Source organism: Maniola hyperantus, chromosome 21 (assembly GCF_902806685.2).
Source record: "Maniola hyperantus chromosome 21, iAphHyp1.2, whole genome shotgun sequence".
NCBI lineage: Eukaryota > Metazoa > Arthropoda > Insecta > Lepidoptera > Nymphalidae > Maniola > Maniola hyperantus.
Genome location: NC_048556.1, coordinates 5,321,366 through 5,342,750, shown reverse-complemented (window position 1 = coordinate 5,342,750; position 21,385 = coordinate 5,321,366). Strand labels below are relative to the sequence as shown.

General features: G+C 36.6%; 3 protein-coding genes across 4 annotated transcripts in view; all 3 read right to left on the bottom strand.

Annotated features, from left to right (window-relative positions):
- Window positions 1-121: 121 nt before the first annotated feature.
- On the bottom strand, window positions 122-5,416 carry LOC138403872 (leukocyte elastase inhibitor-like). Of its 2 annotated transcripts, none has more exons than XM_069505978.1 (7): window positions 5,255-5,416; window positions 4,061-4,458; window positions 3,139-3,315; window positions 2,517-2,730; window positions 1,819-2,033; window positions 1,183-1,365; window positions 122-461 (listed from the first exon to the last, which is right to left on the bottom strand). In XM_069505978.1, the coding sequence occupies exons 1-7, from the start codon at window positions 5,268-5,270 to the stop codon at window positions 180-182; spliced, it is 1,485 nt and encodes a 494-aa protein (XP_069362079.1). In that variant the 5' UTR covers window positions 5,271-5,416; the 3' UTR covers window positions 122-179. The 2 variants fall into 2 exon arrangements, with proteins under 2 accessions (XP_069362079.1, XP_069362080.1); XM_069505979.1 differs by having other exon boundaries at window positions 4,061-4,446; window positions 5,246-5,388.
- Window positions 5,417-7,285: 1,869 nt separating this feature from the next.
- Window positions 7,286-11,790, bottom strand: LOC138403797 (uncharacterized). The gene is made up of 5 exons (XM_069505671.1): window positions 11,081-11,790; window positions 10,575-10,720; window positions 9,927-10,160; window positions 8,969-9,207; window positions 7,286-7,624 (listed from the first exon to the last, which is right to left on the bottom strand). Exons 1-5 carry the CDS (start codon window positions 11,664-11,666, stop codon window positions 7,435-7,437), a joined length of 1,395 nt encoding a protein of 464 aa, XP_069361772.1. The 5' UTR covers window positions 11,667-11,790; the 3' UTR covers window positions 7,286-7,434.
- Window positions 11,791-13,081: 1,291 nt separating this feature from the next.
- LOC117992599 (uncharacterized) overlaps window positions 13,082-21,385 on the bottom strand; it is a 37,178-nt gene continuing 28,874 nt past the window's right edge. Inside the window, exons 7-12 of the mRNA XM_069505985.1 lie at window positions 16,877-16,998; window positions 15,955-16,654; window positions 15,660-15,859; window positions 15,240-15,425; window positions 14,652-14,790; window positions 13,082-13,845 (exon numbers count right to left, since the gene is read on the bottom strand). Coding sequence (XP_069362086.1) covers window positions 13,661-13,845; window positions 14,652-14,790; window positions 15,240-15,425; window positions 15,660-15,859; window positions 15,955-16,654; window positions 16,877-16,998 — 1,532 coding nt within the window. The 3' untranslated portion in view covers window positions 13,082-13,660. The remainder of the gene's footprint in view (window positions 13,846-14,651; window positions 14,791-15,239; window positions 15,426-15,659; window positions 15,860-15,954; window positions 16,655-16,876; window positions 16,999-21,385) is intronic.

Below are 21,385 nucleotides of genomic sequence, written 5' to 3'. Positions count from 1 at the left end.
CGTGGTGAAACACTCATTTCCATTAACAGTCTGTTAAACCATTTAACAGGATGCTAAATTAACAAACAGAGTATGGGAAAATCGGGTCTAAGCCAAAAGTTCTCAATAACAAAAAATCTAATATACCTAAATACTTTTAATAACAGCTAATCTAAGTAAGTATACAGAAGTAAGTATAATTACAGAGACGGATCCTCAATTCTTGCAACGAACAATGGTATAGCAAACTGTGTATCCCAAAGTACGGCTAAGAAAGGTCTATTAGCGCGGAAAGTAGCTGATGGATCGTCGTAAGATAAGGCTACTGCTGTAAACCCAGTTGCTGCAGATGCTGAAAGTCCTTGTTCGTCAACAGATAGAAAACCTGTGTGTATAGCACTGGTGATCTCTGGAGAATATGTCCGGAAGGTACCGATGCGCGTGAGATCTGTTTGCGGCGAAAATATTCCTGTTATTCCCATCTGAAATTAAAAACGTCACTAAAGTGAGTAGAGAGCTCTAAAAATAATAATATCATTTATCTTTCTATTGTAGAAAATGTCATATTGTACAAAAATATGAGAATTGCATTTTCAAGCACTTTTCAATTCTACTCTCCTTACAACACAATTTTCACTCATCATCATTATCATCATCAACATATCGCTGGCTCATTAGTGGGCATGGAGCTTCTCTCCGAATGAGAAGGGTTTGGGCATAGTCCACTACGCTGGCTACGTGTAGATTGGCAGAATTTACACACCTTGGATTATGGAGAACTCTCAAGAATACAGGTTTCCTCACGATAGTGATGTTTTCCTTCATCGTGATATTTAATTACACTTACAGCGCACATAATAACTACCCATATTATAAATGCGAAAGTGTGTTTGTTTGTTGGTTTATTGATTTATCCTTCAATTACGTCGCAATGGAGCAACGTATCAACGTCATTTTTTGCATGGGTATAGTTTAAGACCTGGAGAGTGACATAGGCTACATTTTATCCCGGTAAATCAAAGAGTCCCCCACGGGATTTTCAAAAACCAAAATCCACGCGTATAAAGTCGCGGGCATCAGCTAGTATGCATATAACTCCGAAAAATATTAGCAGTTTTTGTATTGATGTCAACAAAATCATGCTGATTTGTCGAACCTGAAGAATTCCAAAAAATATATGATATTATAGTACGTATAACTCACAGATTTTAGAACAGGAATCAAATTGGTATCTGATTTGATTGTAAACTTCGGTATTTCCAATTGTGTCTCGATTTCTTCAAAGTTGTGATAGTTGCGAAGCTTGGAGTTAGTCAATGAACCCAAAACAGTGTCTACGTCAGACAACAGATGCGGCAGTATCAAAATTAACGAGTATTGGTGTCGCTAAAAATGAAGAAAAATAGTATCACTGTATTATTTATCACTATCATTCTTCAAGAAAACGAGGGAAAAAATCCCTCTACCCTTGTCCTCAATAGAGTTTACCTGCTGGGAAAGAATAGGGGTTTGTTTCCGCTAACCCTCACAATACAAGAATATTATAGAAGGTAATGAAATACAACGGGAAAAATTACTACTATCACAGCAACATGAAAGGACAATGGAGATTTTTTCATTTTCTCTAACTAAGGCCAATCATAGAGTAATAAAATAGAATAGACTCTTAATTTATTATGCTTTTCACTTAGGATAATAATACTCCTTATTTTAACAATCATTCGCTCAAGGATGTGGTAATAATGGGAAGTTCTCCCCACTGCATTCATTATCATCTTCATAGGCATCATTTTTACTTTGTTATTTTTCTATAGTTTAATTTCCTAACATATAACTTACCTCAAAAGGCAAAACGACCACGCGAGCCCTCGTATCCTGTTCAACACCAAATTTCAATGCATGACGCATACGCATGAAAGGAACAGATTTAGTTTCTTCGTTACTCAAGGTGAATGTTAAATTCTTTGTTGATTCCTTTTTAAACTTCGTCTCCCAGAGACCTTTGAAATACACTGCATTAGCTATAACCAATTGAGTGTTCAGGCCCACTGCATCTGTAATTATTACCATTAAAATATTAGTTTTCTCTCAATTAGATGTCTCCAAGAAGGTAACTAGTTCTCAACTTTTTAAATCAAGGCAATTTATTCCGTTGAGGAATTTCCTGGCCTGCATATTTTTTACATCAAGAACTAGCTGATACCCATAACTTTCTCAGCGTGGATTTAGGATAAAAATCCCGTAAGAACTCCGGGATAAAAGTAACCTATGTCACTCTCCAGGTCTTTAACAATAATTATCCATGCAAAAAAATTACATCAATCCGTTGCTCATTTGTGGCGTGATGGATGGACAAACCATTAAATAGACACACTTTCACATTAATTATAATAGAGGTAGCATAGGTAGTGAATAATGATAGGAGATCAAGATCTGGAGCAAATTTTACCTTCCCTGACCACTGCGCAGTTAAGGCCTAACTTGTCATTAAATGAAAAAAAGATTTGTTTTTTTACTGTAGCCAGTATAAAACTTACTAGGTGGTAGCAGGTTTTCGATTCTGTTATGAGTTTGTATAGCAACCCATTTATTTATTTGGTTAACAGCCCAAGCAGGTCTTGAAAAGTCCATTTGTGTTACTTCGCTTCCAAAATCCTGGATAGCACTATCCTTGAAATCTAGATTTATTTCGAAACCATCACCTATAAATAAGTTATTTGACACGGTCAGGATGTTTCTTGAGTTTCGTTTCTGAAAAATGATAATAATGTATTGAAATACTTATAACTGATGAGCAATTATAAAAGAGAATTTTAAAACCGAAGTTTGATCTTAATTAAGTTTTTGTTTTTACTCTCTGCTTCGCTTTAGAATCTATTATTATAATGTAAGTATAGGTTAAAATCAACGATCTCTGTTTACTACGCATTTCAAGCAAGAATTTCTATTTTTGTTCGGAATATATACGATTAAAATGCTACTAATCTACCACAAGTAGTTGTTTTTCTTTACGAACAACAGACAGGTTATGCTAAGCCTACTTAATAAGGTTCACAGCAATAGTCTAACAGGTATTAACATTAAACTTCATCTTTACATCATATTTCGGCCTTTCTTCATATTATCATGGATTTAGATAAATATAGAGGATCCACTTACTTTCATATCATAGGTAAGTCTTCTATATGTAGGCGCTGTGACTTTCGGGGTCATTTGCAACAACCTTGTTATTTGTTCCTGCGCATCGCCAATGGTTCCTTGCTGTAGAAGTGCCAGAACAGTTGCGACAGATGTCGGAGAGACTATAATGTTACCGGCTTGCAAGTTTGTCACGCTCTGGAATTTAAAGTTTTTACTGATATATAGTGGAATTAAGGTTTACAATATCAGAATACGCTTTACGTCATTTTGGCACGAGGGCAGTTTTACGTACGTTATTATTGGCATTAGTTGACTAGCGGGCCCTATGACTGGCCCCTATGACGGGCCTATGACTATAGATGATTACGCCCGATTTAGAGTTTTCAAAAATCCCATGGGAACTCTTTGATTTTCCATAACCAACACTAGCCTATGTCCTTCCCCGGAATATAAGCTGTCTCTGTCTAGAATTTCGTCAAAATCGGTTAAGCGGATGGGCCGTAAAAATCTAGCAGACAGACAGACAGACAGAGACACTTTAGTTTTTATGATATTAGTATGAATAGATAAATTAATGTATTTGCAATTGGAAAAACTATGGTACAGTTTACTTGTCTAAAATTCCTCTGCAGTCTTAAATTGGTTGCAGCAAAAACGAAAATCTGTGCATCCTATCTTCGCGTTTTACTTTCTCTATGCAAAAACTTCATCGATATATCATCATTATCAACTGATAGACCTACGTCCATGACTACGTCACCATTCTAGCACCCTGAGACTCCAACGTCTATCGGTTTTTTCGAACTATGTGCCCGCCCTGCCCATTACCACTTCAGCTTCACAAGTTAGAGCTATATCTATCGGTTGCTCTGGTTCTCGTACGGATCCCCTCATTTCTGATTTGATTAGGTACGTCGAGGAACTCAAAATAAAAGCTTACCTTCATCAAATTAATTCCAAAAGTCGTGATAGCATACGTTACATTGTTCAATTGCTCCACTTCTGTTTTACCTACACTCACAACTCTTATTGGATTAAGAGCAAACGGTGACGCATCTTCATTAGCTGGTATTCCGTTTAACCTATCGTTAACATCATCACGATTTGTTTGTGGAATTTCGTTGCTTGGTACATTGTTTACACTGCTACCAGTTGGTGGAGGACTTGTAGTCTTCCTATTATTTAATAAATCCTGAATATATTTGTCATAAGGGCTTTGTGTTGCAAAGGTTAATGCTCGATGGTCATAATTTTGAGTATTAAAGCCCCTTCTATCGTGGTTTCCTTGAAGATGCTGTGATTCGACGTGCAGTACCAAAACACACACTGAACAGAGTGCTAAAAATGATAAAAATATTAAGTAGATCACAATATTAGGTCAATGTATCTAAAACAACCACCTAACTGTACACTCTTTCTAAAAAAAGGATTAATGGAATACTTTAGAGTTGTGTAGTAACAACGCCTAATATTTTCATCTTGTGACTCGCAGCATCCCTGTCGGTTTTTGGGTTAAAGAAAGCATTTAAATTCAATCGGCACCCTGACGCTGACTTCAGGGTGGTGCGTGTACAGAAATTTGAAAAATACTGTTTTCGGTCTGTATTGATAATAATAATAATGATTCGTCTAATTTAATTTACCTATAGTTAAAATCTAATTACAGTAATACTAAAGTAGGTAAGTATACCTAGATGTAGTAGGAACTTACCTATTATCAATAAAAATAAGTTTTGGTATCGAAATAAATATGGATGACCGATACAAAGTCATAAAGAGTAGATATATCATAAATCATACAATTATTGCTTTAATTTCTCATCAGCTAACGTAGAAACATTTAGATAAGGTAAACATTTTTAACTTACAAAACTAGTTATAATTAAAAATAAACTAATATATATTATAGTACCTAGCTATAAAGATAACCAATATCTAAAGATAATAATAAATAATATTAAGTGAATAAGATTACTGTATACACGACTTAAAATCAACAGTTTTCCTTAAGTTTCACATCCCTGCAGTATTTGACTTTGAACACCATCAAGTAAATACTCTTCTCATTAAAACATTAAAAACCTGTATTAAACATCAGAAGAAGATGATTCATAAGTATTGAAACAGTACTTACTGTATACTATTTTCATGTTTGCTCACATTAATGGCACTATTGATTATGATACAAATCAGCTTTTGTTAAGCACTTTTATTTTATTGTTTTCTTGTTTTGTTTACGACACCATGCAGAGCAATATCTCGACTTGATCTCTGCTCTACTACTACTAAAGAATGACCGTATACAAGTTTATCGTGTTGTATATTTTACGTCGACATAGTTGTTTCTGCTATGCTATAGGAATTTCAACTTTATTTCTTGTTGTCTGAACATCGAATTCGATGAAACTTACTTGTCGCTTGTTGTAAAATGAAGTTTATATGAATTTTGTGGTTTTCCCAAGTCCGGTTGATTCTCGACGCCATACATGTTTATTTTGACCCCAAATAATATTAAAACAGTAGCCTACTTACCTTCAGTCTGACCCGTGAAGACGCATAGAAAGAAAGAATCAGTACCCTTATTATAAATGCGAAAGTTTGTTTGTTGGTTTGTTCTTCAATCACGTTGCAACGGTGCAGCGGATTGACGTGATTTTTTGCATGGGTACCTATAGTCAAATACCTCGAAAGTGACATAGGCTACTTTTTATCCCGGAAAATCAAAGAGTTCCCACGGGATTTTCAATAGGTAAACCAAATTCCACGCGGACGAAGTCGCGGGCATTAGCTAGAAAAGAATGTAATGTAATTAAAACATCAGCCAATATTTTGGTACATTTTATTCTATTTAGCTGTTTACCAGAGAGTTGTCATACTACTAGAACAACCAGATAATATAGCAAATACGACATTCTTCAGCTCATTATTTCATGAGAAAATAATCAGCAGAAGGCCAGAACGTCATGGCTGAAGAAATGATGCCAATGGTTTGGATTTGTATTGCCCCCAAGTCCCAACTACCCCCCAACACAGGGAGGAACGATCCGCGACTATGAAGTTTTGATCATGGTGGCTTTGGCAGGTAACAGGTAACAAAGGTAATCTGCCAAAGCCACCATGATCAAAACTTCATAGTCCCGGATCATTCTTTCCTGTGTTGGGGGGTACTTGGGGGCAATACGCAGGGGAATTTTCTGTTTTTAGGGTTCCGTACCTCAAAAGGAAAAACGGAACCCTTATAGGATCACTTTGTTGTCTGTCTGTCTGTCTGTCCATCTATGTGCATTTGCCGCGATCGTCACTTTGCAATTGTGCATTGTAAGGTCTACATCTCCTGAGGATGCTCCGGTGTCGGGGCGAAATGTGCGTCGAGTGTGTTTTGGGATTTGTGTGGTGCTGCGAGGTGGTGGTGCGTATTGCTTGCCGAGTGGCTGCGTTTCCTGCATGGTTAGCAGTGGGAGGGCGGGCGGTGCATTTCGCATGCTGCATGTTGCATCATACAGATTCGGCCTGTTTCAGCGGTTTACAGCAAATTAAGCTTTTGGTTCATTGTATGTCTGTCTATCTGTCGGTCTGTCAAGAAACCAGTCAGGATACTTCCCGTTGACCTAGAATCATGAAATTTGGCAGGTAGGTAGGTCTTATAGCAGGCGTTCGGGGAAAAATCTGAACACCGTGAATTTCTGGCTACATCACACAAAAAAAAATTTTTGGTCATGAACTAATAATTAGTATTTTCAATTTTCTAAGTAAGATATCATATGCTTTGAAAGGTCTTCACCTGTATATTCTTAAACCGATTTTTATTTATTTTTAGGTATCATAGTTTTTGAATTATTGTGCAAAATGTCGAAAAAATACGACTGTAGTACGGAACCTTAGTTGCGCGAGCCTGACTCGCTCTTGGCTGGTTTTTATAAAATAACGAAGATCTGGCCCTCACGTGTTCTTAGTCCATAATAGTTGACAAGCCAACCTCTAACAAGAGACGGCAATACAAGATGAAAAAGGAGAAGATAAAAATGAAAAACTTTTATAATCTGAGTGTTTATTATTTATTATGTAATATCAAATGTCAAAGTTAATTGCATAATTTTATAAGTCGTGAAAAGTCGTATGGTATTATAATGGAAATCACTCACGGTAGTTTAAACGCTAAAAAAGTCGTATGGTCACTCGCAGTAATTATATTATTATTATAAGCACTTACTTCTTAGGATTAGGTATGTCACATTATATTATTTATTTATATAGTTTAATTTGTAAACAATAAAATTGAGAGAAGAACATAGTACCCAGATTATATACAGTGATTTAGGCAGGCTTGTACATATATGTTTTATTTTTTACAGAGGCCAAAATTTTTTCAGTCAACGTGTGGTCTTTCACGTTTTCCAATACGGCTCGAAATTCGAACCTTGGGAATGACATCTTGTAGAGTGCTTCTGTTTGCATTAAGCATATGGCACTTAAGTTAGCCTCTTGCTTTGTCGCTGCTTTATATCTGAAAACAAGAAAAATATTCAATAAGCACCTTATCTCTGTCTGTGTACTATTTCTTCATACTAAAGGTCGTGCTCACTTTCTTAATGGTAAGGGTTTTTTTGAGATACTAATGCAGTGGTCTTTCAGTTGCATCCAAGTACGACTCGAATAACGTTCGACACGTACCCACACAATAAAGTGGAGTCGAAGCGAACCGTCTTTTTTATAGCAAATTAAACTCATTGACATACCAGCTTTATCATGGTAAAACTCAGTTTAATGAAAACAAAACATTCACTATTATACTATAATAATAATTATAAAAAATAGTAGTTTATGAAACGGTTGCAAATTAAAACACGAGAACTGTGAGTTTGGATTTTTTCGTTTGTACACGAGAGTTTAAATACCTAAGTAATTGTGTAGAGTTTCATTTTGTATTTAATTTCTACTCACTGATGCCCGCGACTTCGTCCGCATGGATTTAGTTTTTTAAAAATCCCGTGGGAACTCTTTGATTTTCCGGGATAAAAAGTAGCCTATGTCCTTCCCCGGGATGCAAGCTATATCTGTACTAAATTTCGTCAAAACCGGTTGAACAGATGGGTCGTAAAAGGCTATCAGACAGACAGACAGACCGACAGACAGACAGACCGACAGACAGACAGACAGACAGACAGACACACTTTCGCATTTATAATATTAGTATGGATTTTGATTTCAGCTACTTCTAGCATAGACTTATTATAGTAGGTAAGCGACTTTTAACAGCGATAGTTGCCCCGTTTCATAAACTACTACAACTTGTTTATTTGTCATATTTATTTTTGAAAAACTAAAACATAAACATTGAAAAGACACAAGCTACAAGAAGCCCTAGAATGTGAAAAAAACCGGCCCAGTGCGAGTCAAACTCGCGCACCGAGAGTTCCGAGCTACAGTCTTATTTTTTCGACAGTTTATATTATGATAAATCAAAAACTATTTCGCATAAAAATTAATAAAAATCTGTTTCAGAATATACAGGTAAAGCCCTTTCATATGATACCTTGATACCCCACTTGGTATAGTAATCTTACTTTGAAACTTGAAAATACTAATTATTTGTTTATGGACACATTTTATTTTTTTTCGTGATGTAACCACAAATTCACGGTTTTCAGATTTTCCCCTTTACGTGTGCTATAAGACCTATCTACCTACCAAATTTCATGACCTAGAATAGGTCAACGAAAACTACCCTTTAGGTTTCTTGACAGACAGACAACAACCATTTTTAACCGACTTCATTCCTTTTGAGGTACGGAACCCTAAAAAGAACTTGCAGAGCAAAAATGCTTATCATAATTTAAAAATATCTTACACAGCATTCTTCCCGAGCTTCGCCAGTAACTCTGTCTTGTTGAGCAGATTTAAAGCGTTGTATATGGCAGCAGCTGCTAACGCTGAAGGACCGTACAAGTTAAGAGACTTGTGGACCACGAGGCCTGCCATGTACGTGAGCGTGGCTGCCGTCTCAATTTCCACGAAGATAGATACATCGCACACCCACGACAAATAGGGTATGAAATCCTGTGCCACTACTGGTTGGATCGGAAATTCCTGTAAAATAAAGCATGATTAATTCTAGTAGGGGATTACTAAAAGTAGCCTATGTCCGTCCCCGGGATGCAAGCTATCTCTGCATGAAATTTCGTCAAAATTGGTTAAACCAATGTTAAACAATGAACCAAAAGCTTAATTTGCTATAATCCGCTAAAACAGGATGAATCTGTGTGGTGCAAACATGCAGCATGCGAGTTGCGACATACTACGCCCGCCCTCCCACTGCTAACTAAACATGCTGGAAAAAGGAGCCACCAGGCAAGCAATAACAATTGCAAAATTGTGGATTGTAAGTTCTGAAGCTGCTCCGGTGTCGGGGCGAAACGTACCTACGTCGAGTGTTTTTTAGGATTTGTGCTGCTTTTTCCTGCATGTTTAGCAGTGGGAGGGCGGGCGGTGCATGTCGCATGCTGCATGTTAAACGATACAGATTCGACCTGTTTCGGCGGATTATAGCAAATTAGATGACTTCGTCCGCGTGGATTTAGGTTTTTAAAAATCCCGTGGGAACTCATTGATTTTCCGGGATAAAAAATAGCCTATGTCAAGGCCCCGGGATGCAAGCTATTTCTATTCCAAATTTCGTCAAAATCAGTTGAACGGATGGGCCGTGAAAGGCTAGCAGACAGACAGACAGATTAAGCTTTTGGTTCATTGTATATTATTTATTTTGATTGATTTCCGCAAAGTAACGCCTGCTTCTATACAACACTTACCAATGTTTTCAAAACAACTTTCTCCGCAGATTTCAAAAGCTTGGCAGAGTAGGCATTACCGCCAGTTGTGACTAGCTTGTTGGCAGAACAGAAATTGCCTTGTATTTTCAACGCTATCCAATAGCAAGCGGCAGCAACCACTTGCAAGTTTTTTACATTGACTTCAGCAACCGAGAGTAGGGTATCGAAATACCATGCTGCCGTTTGCACTGCTGCAGGATTTCCTCTCGGGCCCTGGATGTGAAGATAATTTATTTGAATTAAGTAAGAAAAAATACTAACATCTTTTACATCATTTACTTACTTGTGTGGCTATTGCAGCCTAGTGTACAGCAAACCACCATTGCACAATAACTTCAAAAAGAAAAATTGCACCTATTCAATTTTCAAAACAAATTAATTGTTGCTTTAAAAATACTTGAGTCAACATAACCTCACTTCGCGTTGTTTGCCAAGATCTCACGCACAAAATACATGTTGACAAACAAAAAAGTGGCCACGGTGATAAGGACAAAAAATGATCATTCGGCACGTTCTATTAAGAGCTTAAATCGATTACCTAAGAGCTAATTAGCATTTAGCTATCTCGCTCTAATAGTAAGAGACACAATACGGCTACTTCTACATGAGGTTGATGTAGGTACTTACGTTGACTTTCACAAGCCAATTGATGATAACAGCGCGTTTTGAGGTGCTTATATTTGGCACTTGTGAAGTTTTCTCCCTCATCATCAGGTACTCAAACAATTCTGGTCCGTAGTCTTGATTGTAACTTGAAGCATAGGAGTTTAGCCCTGACAAAATTTAATATTACCACTTTATTGGCGTGACTAGTTTATGCCCGCGACTTCGTCCGCGTGGACGAAGTAGCGTGGATCTCCAGAACTTTGACTGATCAAAAGATTACGCCGATCCATTGTTTCGTTGCAGCATGATTGAAGAACAAACCAACAAACAACCACACTTTCGCATTTATAATTTGTAAAATAATTATTACGTACTAGCTGATGCCCGCGACTTCATCCGCGTGAATTTACATTTTTCAAAATCCCGCGGGAACTCTCTGGTTTTCCGGGATAAAAAGTAGCCTATGTGTTAATCTATCTCCATTCCAAATTTCATCCAAATCCCATTAAATAATAAAAGGCACTTACAAAAATCATCAGGTCGAGATTTGCTGTCAAAACGATCACTAAAAACTAGTCTACGTCTGTGTCTTTCGTCTCCATTGTCGTCATTCTCGGCTGGGGAAACACCTATCAGTTCCCGACTGTGTGGTCTCTTTAGACTTCTTTTTATATTTCTTATTCTGGATGGTTCTAGAAGCGACTTCAATCTAGGGGTCGCGACCTTGCGGCTTTCTTCTACGCGACAGTCTTTATGGGCTTCAAGTGCACGTTTATAAATGGTACTTGTTTTATCATTGTCATCATCTTCTAAGTTGTCTTTAAATACGTTATAACTCCAATCTAAGTCTTCATTGTTTTGTCGTATGGTCACATGTTGTGTGTCAATTTTACTTAAAGCACTATTGGATCTTCTTAGAACTGTTTTAACTTTCTTGTAATTTAAAGTAACTCTTTTCGAGTTGTCAGCTTCTTGGTACAGAGTCTCCAATGGTTGACGTGGATGATGTTCATTTTCCTTAACCCGATTTCTCTTCAGGGCATCTTCCGATAAAGGCGGTAATGGATCCACGGGAATTGGTATTTTAGATTTAAATGCGTTTTCTTCGGACATATTTTAAGCACAGTTATTTAAATAAAAAACTTATAATTTTTCGCTTTTGTCACACTAACCACGACCAGCGTGGGCGCTTTCTTTGAACCCGGTACGAATATGACACGTTTCTTTACAAGATACATGAACCTTTTGAAAGTTTTATTTTATAAATACCCTCTTTAGTGAATAAATTGTGTTAAGCTGCGTTGACACGATCATAGTAGCTTACTCGAATGCTGCTATCGCGGTAAGTAGGCAAGTTGGCAACCCGAGCGCATTAAGATAATGAGTTGTTAAGTACCTAGAATCATCTTATAGAAACAAAATAATGTTTAATGGAAATCTGGGTGATCTGACATCTTTACATTTTGTGAATGAACCGATTAATACAAACAAAGTTAAAGCTAGCATAAATACGTTTTTTTTAAATTCAAATACAAGTTAGCCCTTGACTGCAATTTCACCTGGTGGTAAGTGATCATGCAGTCAAAGATGGAAGTGGGCTAACCTGGAGAAGGTACCTATGGCAGTTCTTTTTAAACTCATACCCCTTTGGTTTCTACACGGCATCGTACCATAGCGCTAAATCGCTTAGCGGCACGGCTTTGCCGGTAGGGTGGTAACTAGCCACGGCCGAAGCCTCCCAATAGACCAGATCAGACAAAATTTAGAAATTATTAAATTCCAAATTTCCCCCGCCGGGAATCGAACCCGAGCTCTTAGTCTTCATCGATGTACAGTACGACAAGGCTATCTTGGCGCGTGGCCAAAATTGGAACTAACGTTGCCGTCAGTGTCCCCTTTGTTCTTGTTTGAATATTCTAAGCCTTTGTTATCCAACAGCGCCCCCCTGTCAATGTCAATCAAGTGCCAAGAGAAACTTGTCGCACTGTATATCCATGCCTTAGATAGAATTTAGAATAATTCATCTGAGATCCATGCATCGGGATATGTAATTATTCTGATTGTGTCACCGCAGCTTTACTGTATCTACAATCTGAAGTTTGTAAGTTTGGATTTAGGGGCTAGCTACACTATCCTCGAGTGCTATAAATTACGCGAATGACGGCACGGAAAAAACCTAGTTTTAGAGAAAACTTAAAAGAAACGTAAGAATGGTTTGAAGACAATACATTATAATTCACTTTGACAATACGTTGAAGAGCTCGAACTATGCATTGGTCGAGTCTAAATAAATTGAAAAGTAGGTAGGTACCTAGGTAAACAAATTTCCAATGCGAAGTCAACAAGGAACAAAACCAACAAAAATCTTGAGCTGCTATGATGGTACTCGTTAGGTAGTTAGGTACCTACTGCATCGAGATACGGTCTACTCTGTAACGACGCAGCCTAGAACGCTGGCTGCGTTACCCTCGTTATTGTTAGAGGATTACTATGGAGCATAACATGGGAAATAAATAAATAATTTCATGTGGTCAAATAAAGACATAATTATTTATTCAATAAATATTTTAATCTTAAAATATCACATGTAAAACAATAAATAAACTTAAAACTAAACTAATCTACGCTGTGTACTTTTTCATTATCAAATGCGTCTGGTTTATTGGATATTCTATATTCATCGACCCCACAGCAAAAGAATAAAAATTAGGGTAAGTAAAATAAATTATCTATGACATACAAAATTACAGATTGATTGGACGAAATTATATTATAGGTTTATTGCTGTACAATTAGCTATTACAAGTAATTCAACTAAGTGGGAAAGTAATAATTGTTTTTTTGGGCTTGTACAAATTATCTCATAAATTTTAATGTATATAGATAATATTAAACTCTAAACTTTTTCTAATTATATTAAATTTCTGTACATCATTTTATTTTCGTATGAAATAGACTTTCATAAATCCTCTTAACTTCGCTTTGTATTTAACATAATATTACAACAATGCCACCTATTTCACATTTTTTAAGAGATGTTTTAAAAGACAAAGGGGGGTTGCCATTCAACTGAGTATTTAAATATTCTGAATTTGTTTTAGTTAATTTTAATTCTCAGATGGTGTCTGTGGGTCAGTGACCTTTCCAGCAACTACGACAAGATTGTCCAAACGATCGACGATATAGAACACGAATGGATGTTCAACACAAAAGCGGCGCGTTTCTTTTGTTTCTTGAAGAGGAAGATTCTTTAGCGATTCCAGAGCTTCTAATTCCTCAACGACGTCACTAACTGTAATTTTAAAAAATGAGTGTTGACAATCGAAATAAATACTTATTAAATACATATAAAAAATATAATATAAAATAGAAGACTGACTGACTGATCTATCAACGCACAGCTCAAACTATTGGTAACTGGACGGATCGGGCTGTGGGATGCAAATGGGTATAATGACGTAGACATCCGCTAAGAAAGGATTTTTGAAAATTCAACCCTAGGGAGTAAAATAGGGGTTTCGTCCACGCAGACGAATTCGCAGGCATAAGCTAGTTAGTATAATATAAAGCACGATATACTACATAATACCTTTGACTATGCAACGGCGAAGAAGCTGTGATAGCCTTGTGGTTATGACGTCTGCCTTCCAATCGGAAGTCGGGCGTTCGATCCCGGGCACGCACCTCTAACTTTTCGGAGTTATGTGCGTTTTTAAGTAATTAAAATATCACTTGCTTTAACGGTGAACGAAAACATCGTGAGGAAACCTGCATGCCTGAGAGTTCTTCATAATGTTCTCAAAGGTGTGTGAAGTCTACCAATGCGCACATGGCCAGCGTGGTAGACTATGGCCAAAACCCTTCTCACTCTGAGAGGAGACCCGTGCTCTGCAGTGAGCCGGTTTTGGGTTGATCATGATGATGATGATGATGCAAAGGTAGGTAAATATTTAAAACATAATTTACATGTTGATTTGCATAGTTGGGTCCTTTTTTGGGTGACATCCTTCAGTTAACTAATAAATGAGTTAAGCCAACGTACTCATTAGATTAGAGAGAAACAGGCCCTAAGAAGAATAAGTAGTATAAATAAATTACCTCCGAACAAACTTGCTGATGCGTCAGTGTTGTCCACACGGACAGCAACATTCTGCACAAGTTCCTGAACGAACAAGCCTTCTTTTGCTGATATTCCTGTTAGCTCAGCATCCCGGCCAAAGATACTGCTCACTCCGAACTGCAAGGGAAAAGATTTAGATATACTACTTAATTATAATTTTAACAGAAGGGCTGGCTCATTATTTGCGCAAATGACCAGCCTGACTGTCCAGCAAATAAGCATGTAAACGCAGCCAGTATTCTTGGAACAATTCCACGCAGGCATAATTTCTACAGTAATTAGATAAGAAAGTTTTTAAAAATAATTTTAAACTGATTACACGATAAATATAAAACTTTTTAAGATGATGGATGCAGAGGATAGACAAATATGCCTGGAAAGAGAAGCATCTGTGCAAGAAGAAATCTTGGTGGTATAACTTCAGAGAAACAAAGAGTTGCAAGAATCACGCAATATATTAATTATAAGCTTGCAGAACGTTTAAAATAATAAAAAGGTAATAAGAGTATGTAGGTTTCACTAGTCAACGAAGAACTAAAAGAAGAAGAAATAATAAATTATCGTACCTTTGCTAAAGCAGCTACAGGCTTAGTAGTGGTATCCACAAAGAATGTGGGCAGTGAAACTTGCAATTCCTCTTCACGTAGTCGTTCCTGAATTTCCGATAGTGGAACTGCTGGTAAATCAGCAATAAGTCTAACCAGACCATCCCTCGAGCGTGGTACTAGCAATAGAAGAGCGTAGCGGTCACCCTGCAAAGAGAAAGGCATTTGGGTTACTAGAAGAAAGATTTATGTGGATATAAATTTAATTAATACGCCCGCTTTGCCCTCGGTTTCATTTGTTTGAAATTCGGGTCAAGCTTCATTTCGAATACTTGAAGAACGACTTTCATCTTTCCCACTGTGAAAGTTTTCTGCATTTCGTGTTATTCGCACTTAAACAATAAATAATGGTAAAAGATGACTATTAAGATACAGACTTACATCGTAAGGCAAAAGTATAGCTTCACTATCTAATTCAGGGAAGGAATTGGTCTTGTAACTACCACGTGTCTTCATCATTTGTACTTGCTTCTTTTCTGTGTTAGATTTGTAGAAAACGCCGGGTTCCACTTTGTCGAATGGCTTCTTCCAAGAACCGCGGAAGTACATGCCGTTAAAGATGAGCATCAAAGAGCTTGTCGCTAAAATTTAAATGTTACATTAATGATTTATGAAAAAAATTATTTTTAAAAGTAAAATAAACTCGACAGATTGCATGATCCTAAAAGAAACTTACATTTGCTGGTTTTTTCTCCAACACTGTTGACGGAGATGCTTGAAGCTATATCGTTTTTCTCATTAAGAACTCTACTCGTATAATCAAGACTCCTCGCATGGTTTCTAGCTTCTACCGCTACCATTGTTTCTTCTTCATCGTCATTATCATATTTCTTTGTATCTTGAGAGCTTTTAACGTACTTAATTTTCTCTTTAATATTTTTAGCAGGCTTATAGTTGATTTGAGAAATATCGACTTTGGTTGGAACATCTTCAACGGCATATGAAATTAACTTTTCATTGGATTCTTTTGGTGGCATAAGGTCGGCGACTTCTTCCATCTTTTGTACATCTTTCTTTTCTTTTTCATCGTCATGGTCTTCTGGTTCTTCAAGCATGTGATGCCTTTCAACTGATCTTACATCGGTCAAGTAGAAATCTTCTAAAATCTTTTTATAATCTTCGTTGATTGTATAGTTTTTGTAAATATAGAAGAAGTTTTTCAACTCTGGTTGGTTATATTTGTATTGATTTCTGTACTTTAGCCGTTCCATGATATATTGATAAGTTTTTCTTGTAAGATTTTGATCTTCAGGTAAGTGGAGAGCTGACACAAGTTGATTTCGTGTTTCGCCTTTTGCACCTTCGGCGAGTATGGCAAGGATGGCTGAGTAGCCAAGGGGAGAGAATGCGATATCCTTGTCATCATCAATGTATCCCTGAAATGTGAAACGTGATGCGTTAAAATCGTAAACTTAGGCAAATTACATTGGCTACAAAATTAGTTTGGCCTTCATCCAGAGATGACAGACAATGCCTCGCTGTAGTGAAATCGGCACGCTGTTCCGTGGAAATCGGTGAGTTTTTAGATTTACCTAGTATGTATTATATTTTATAGTTAGCATTATTATGAAACAAGGCTTATACAAACAAAAACGAACCTGTAAAATAGTTGTAGAAAGTTCATTGGTAGCCTCTCCAATAAAACTAGTGTCCTTAGGTTGGTCCGATCGCTGTTTTCTCATCCATCGTGCATTCGTAAGACTAACTGCTATCAGCAAAACTGTAAAAAAAAAACATTGAACTTTTTAGCGTATTTTAGTTCCTGGTTGAGGGTTATAGTTACATAGTACGCCATCCCGAGTGGGAGTTTCGCCTTGTTTTGCTACCCCAATATCAGAACTGTATGAAAGTTGTATACCTAAGTTTTAACCACGTGCCGCACTTAAAAAATTTAAGTCGCAAAAATATACTGGTTTGATGCTAAATATATTTTATGAAACAAGTGAATGCCGTTAAAATTGAAAACAACATATTTTTAGGAACTTGTTTCCATATGTTGAAATTCTCTTGTAACTAAAATATATTTTGTTAATTTAGCACAAATTCTTACCGAGATATCAATTTAACTACTAAGTACAAATTAAAAAATTAAAGTCGCCACTACTTAGTTCATATTCTGTTAGTTTCTGATGTTAGGTAACATGGCAAGCTATTAGAGTGTTTTAAGTTTTTGTGGGCCCTTGGAAGTGGGCCATAAAGCTTTCTCTTCTTTTGAATTTTCTTTTTGAAATTATTTTTGCGAGCAAATAATACCTAATTGACCATTTTTAAAGTAGGTACCTATAGTTTAATGTGCGCGACTTCGTCCGCGTGCTTAGATATACTACGCGACGTGCGGGTGTGCGGAGCGTCCCCCGCCTCATACCCAGATTGCCATCTCAGCCTGTCGTGGACTATATCTGCTTCTCAACTAATATTAATACCTACCGTCCAAATAAATCCAGCCGTTTCGAAAAACAAGTCCGATCAAAGTTCAAAAAGACAAGCAAACAATTTTGAACAGCACAATTTTTTTTTGTATTTAATTATAATATATTTGCAGCAATATTATAAGTAAGTATCTAGGGTACCTACTTAATGGAAACTTTGATTTTAATAATTGGTACTAACTGCTAGTTAGGAATGGAGGTCGCTAGCGGTACAGATGCATTCTAACGGACGGACGCAGGCTCACGAAGATGCAATTTTACCTTGTTGCCACACTTTAAGTAGGTACCTATTACAACTGCAAGTGAGAAGGATCAACTAATGACAGCTAACTAACGTCTGTTTTCAATATTCAATCTATCTTTACCTTTACGACCAAACGGACGTAAAAAATAAGATTAGATATTTTTAGATATCTAATCTTATTTTTTACGTATTTAAGAGGAAGGCGTAGTACCTAAAAAAATACCTAACCTACACGAATTACTAAACAGGAACAGAAAATTGCCGGCGCAAATATGCATCTCTTATCGAGAGTTACATTTTTGTTGCGTTTGCCGTGGAGACCCTGCCACAGAATATATAATTGCTCGACTTGGCGGTGGCACTGCCATGCCACCAGATAGTACTAACCCTGCCATGAAGTCTAAGTGCTAAAAAAAAAATTACGGAACATTTCACCGCGATTAATAGCCTCATATGGTGACAGAAGGGCTGGCTTACTTTTGCGCAACGGATCAGCCTGGCTGTCCAGCGCGGAAATGCAGACAGTATTCTTGGCATCATTCCACGCAGGCACGATTTGTATAGTAATTAGATAAGGCTAGCTTTAAGTTTTATTGTAATATTTTCATTAAAAATACAATATAAAAAAAACAGGAAAATATGTTGTTGTTTAATAAGTTATTTTGAATTACATAAACAAAAGATGTAAAATTTCCACTCTTTTGCTGCTATGAGAGCCGTAAAAGTCTGTAGATAATACCTATAGAAGATTGAATTAACCATTGCACATGAAAGACTCATAAATTAAATATTTTATTAATGACTAAGATTTCAAAGATGGTAACTGATAATAGCGAGTGATATTCAGTTCATATTGAACATATCTATAAAAAATCAAAAAAGCATCAATCTCAAAACCTCATTGCTCACGAGACCGACGAGTGCTGTGCCAGAGGCGCTGTATTTTATGATGATAGGAGGGAGCTAATAGAATGTAGCCTAGCCGTGAACTAGTAAGGCACGACGAACGGTGAATGCACTGTGCTGACCCTACACCATTGTACTCTCTCTAGTAGGTAAAGTTAGCAAAAAAATATGTTACTTGGTGATGAAAATTATATTATTTCCAAACCGTTTACTCTTTCAAAAATATACTTAAAGTGTATATTTTTAAGGGAGAGGTATTCTTAGCGAAATAAGTAACACATAATAATATTTTAGTAAAAACTTGCATAAACCGATAATTTTGATTTTGCAATAATAAATTAAGCTGGTGTGAGAGAATGAGTTCTAAGTCTTAGGTGTTGTACCTAAAAAAGCAGAAAAACTTGTTATAAAAATAATTACTTACAATCTTCTCATAATTTTATTATTCAATGCACGAGTATATAGCTATTATGTCAGAAAAAATATGAATGTTATGATTCCAAGTAGGTAAATAATTATAATTATCAACAATAATGTAACAAAATTATAGTTCTCAGTTCACCATTCCATTTGAAGATCCTTTCAAAGGTTGTTTGAGATAAATAAACTGGAATTTTTACTAATTTCATTGCACTTGATTACTACTTGTACTTCGATATCTAAAATCATAATATTTAGAAAATTCACCGAAGTATAATTAATAAAATAATTAAGATGATGCCCGCGACTTCTTCCGCGTGGATATAGTATTTTAAAAATACCGTGGGAACACTGATATTCCGGGATAAAAAATACCTTATGTAATTCCAAGTAATGCAAGCAATCTCTGTTCGAAATAGATGATACCCTCGACTTCACCCACGTGTATTTAGGTTTTTAAAAATAAATCGTGAAACTCTTTGATTTTCCGGGTCAAAAGTAACCTGTGTCCATGCCCGGGATGCAAGTTTTGTACTCGCCAAAATCGGTTAAACGAATGGGCCACGAAAAGCTAATAGACAGACAGATTTTTCGCATTTATAATACTACTAGATGATGCCCGCGACTTCATCCGCGTGGATTTAGGTTTTTTGAAATCCCGTGGGAACTCTTCAACATTCTGGGATAAAAAGTAGCTAGTAAATAGTATATATAAGTAGTAAATGTCGTTCCCCTAAGCTAACTCTGTACCAAATTTCATCAAAATCGGTTGAACGGTTGGGCCGTGAAAAGCTAGCAGACAGACAGACACACTTTCGCATTTATAATATTAGTATGGAAGTATGGATATGGATTAGATAATATGGAAAGAAATGGATTATTTTTCATTTAAAAATTTTGTATGCTGACGTTACTGGGCAATCTAGCGCATACCGCCTGGGAAAGTAATCACTGAGCCAACTCGCTCAATGAAATTATTTCTCTAGCGCAAGTAAACTTTACAAGTGAAGATGGTTTTAAGATGACAAAAAATAGAAGATTGTACAACAAGGGCATAAAACAAGCCATTTTGGCGAGGGCAGACATTTAAGTAGACGATAAAATGGGTTTTATGACCGAGTTTTACACTCTGCTTTTCACTTGGATTGCGAGGAAAGAAAACAATCATAATCTTATAATAACAAATAATAATATTATAAGCATAGACCTATATAGAGACCTATTATAGAATTAACAGCACAAAAAAATTCATGAACAAATAAATTAGTATGTATTTTCCAGTTTCAAAGTAAGATATCTATACCAAGTGGGCCATCATATAAAAGGGATTTATCCGTAAATTCTTAAACCAAATTAAATTTATTATATGCGTAATAATGCGTTTTTGGTTTATCTTGCAAAATGTCAAAAAAAAATCTGAATACGGAACCCTCGGTGCGCGAGTCTGACTCGCACTTGGTCGGTTTTTTTCATGCAGCCGTGATAGCCTAGTGGTTAAGACATCCATCTCTTCTTCGGGAGGTCGGGATTTCGATCCGATCCCGGGTATGCAGTCTCTAACATTTCGGAGTTAGGTGCGTTTTAAGCAATTAAATATCACTTTCTTTAACGGTGAAGGAAAAACATCGTGAAGCTACCTGCATGCCTGAGTGTTCTCCATAATATCCTCAAAGATGAGGTAGTTCTTGAACAGTTCTTGCAATTCACGATGGCGAGTAGACTTTACTTGTGATTACGTCGGATACACACTACACAGGCATTGCGTATAAGTGTGCGTGCATGTCGGACCAATCAGTCGCGTGCAAGAGCTCGCAAACGCACACATTCGATGTACCTTATAGCGATACGACTTAAACACAAGCACGAGCCACTCGCCTTCGTGAATTGCAAGAACTGTAATCTGGACAACAATATTATCCAAACAGAATACTAAAAGTATACCTAGCATATATCAAGTGTAGTTTCCAATGATTTGAATGCACTTGGAGAGAGGCCGAAGACGCCTTTGTTTAGTAATATTATCTGAGATTTTATGAGCCTCACGTAGGAGTCCACGAATTATTATCTACTAAGTGGATGTTGAAAAACAAGAATGCAATACAGATTAG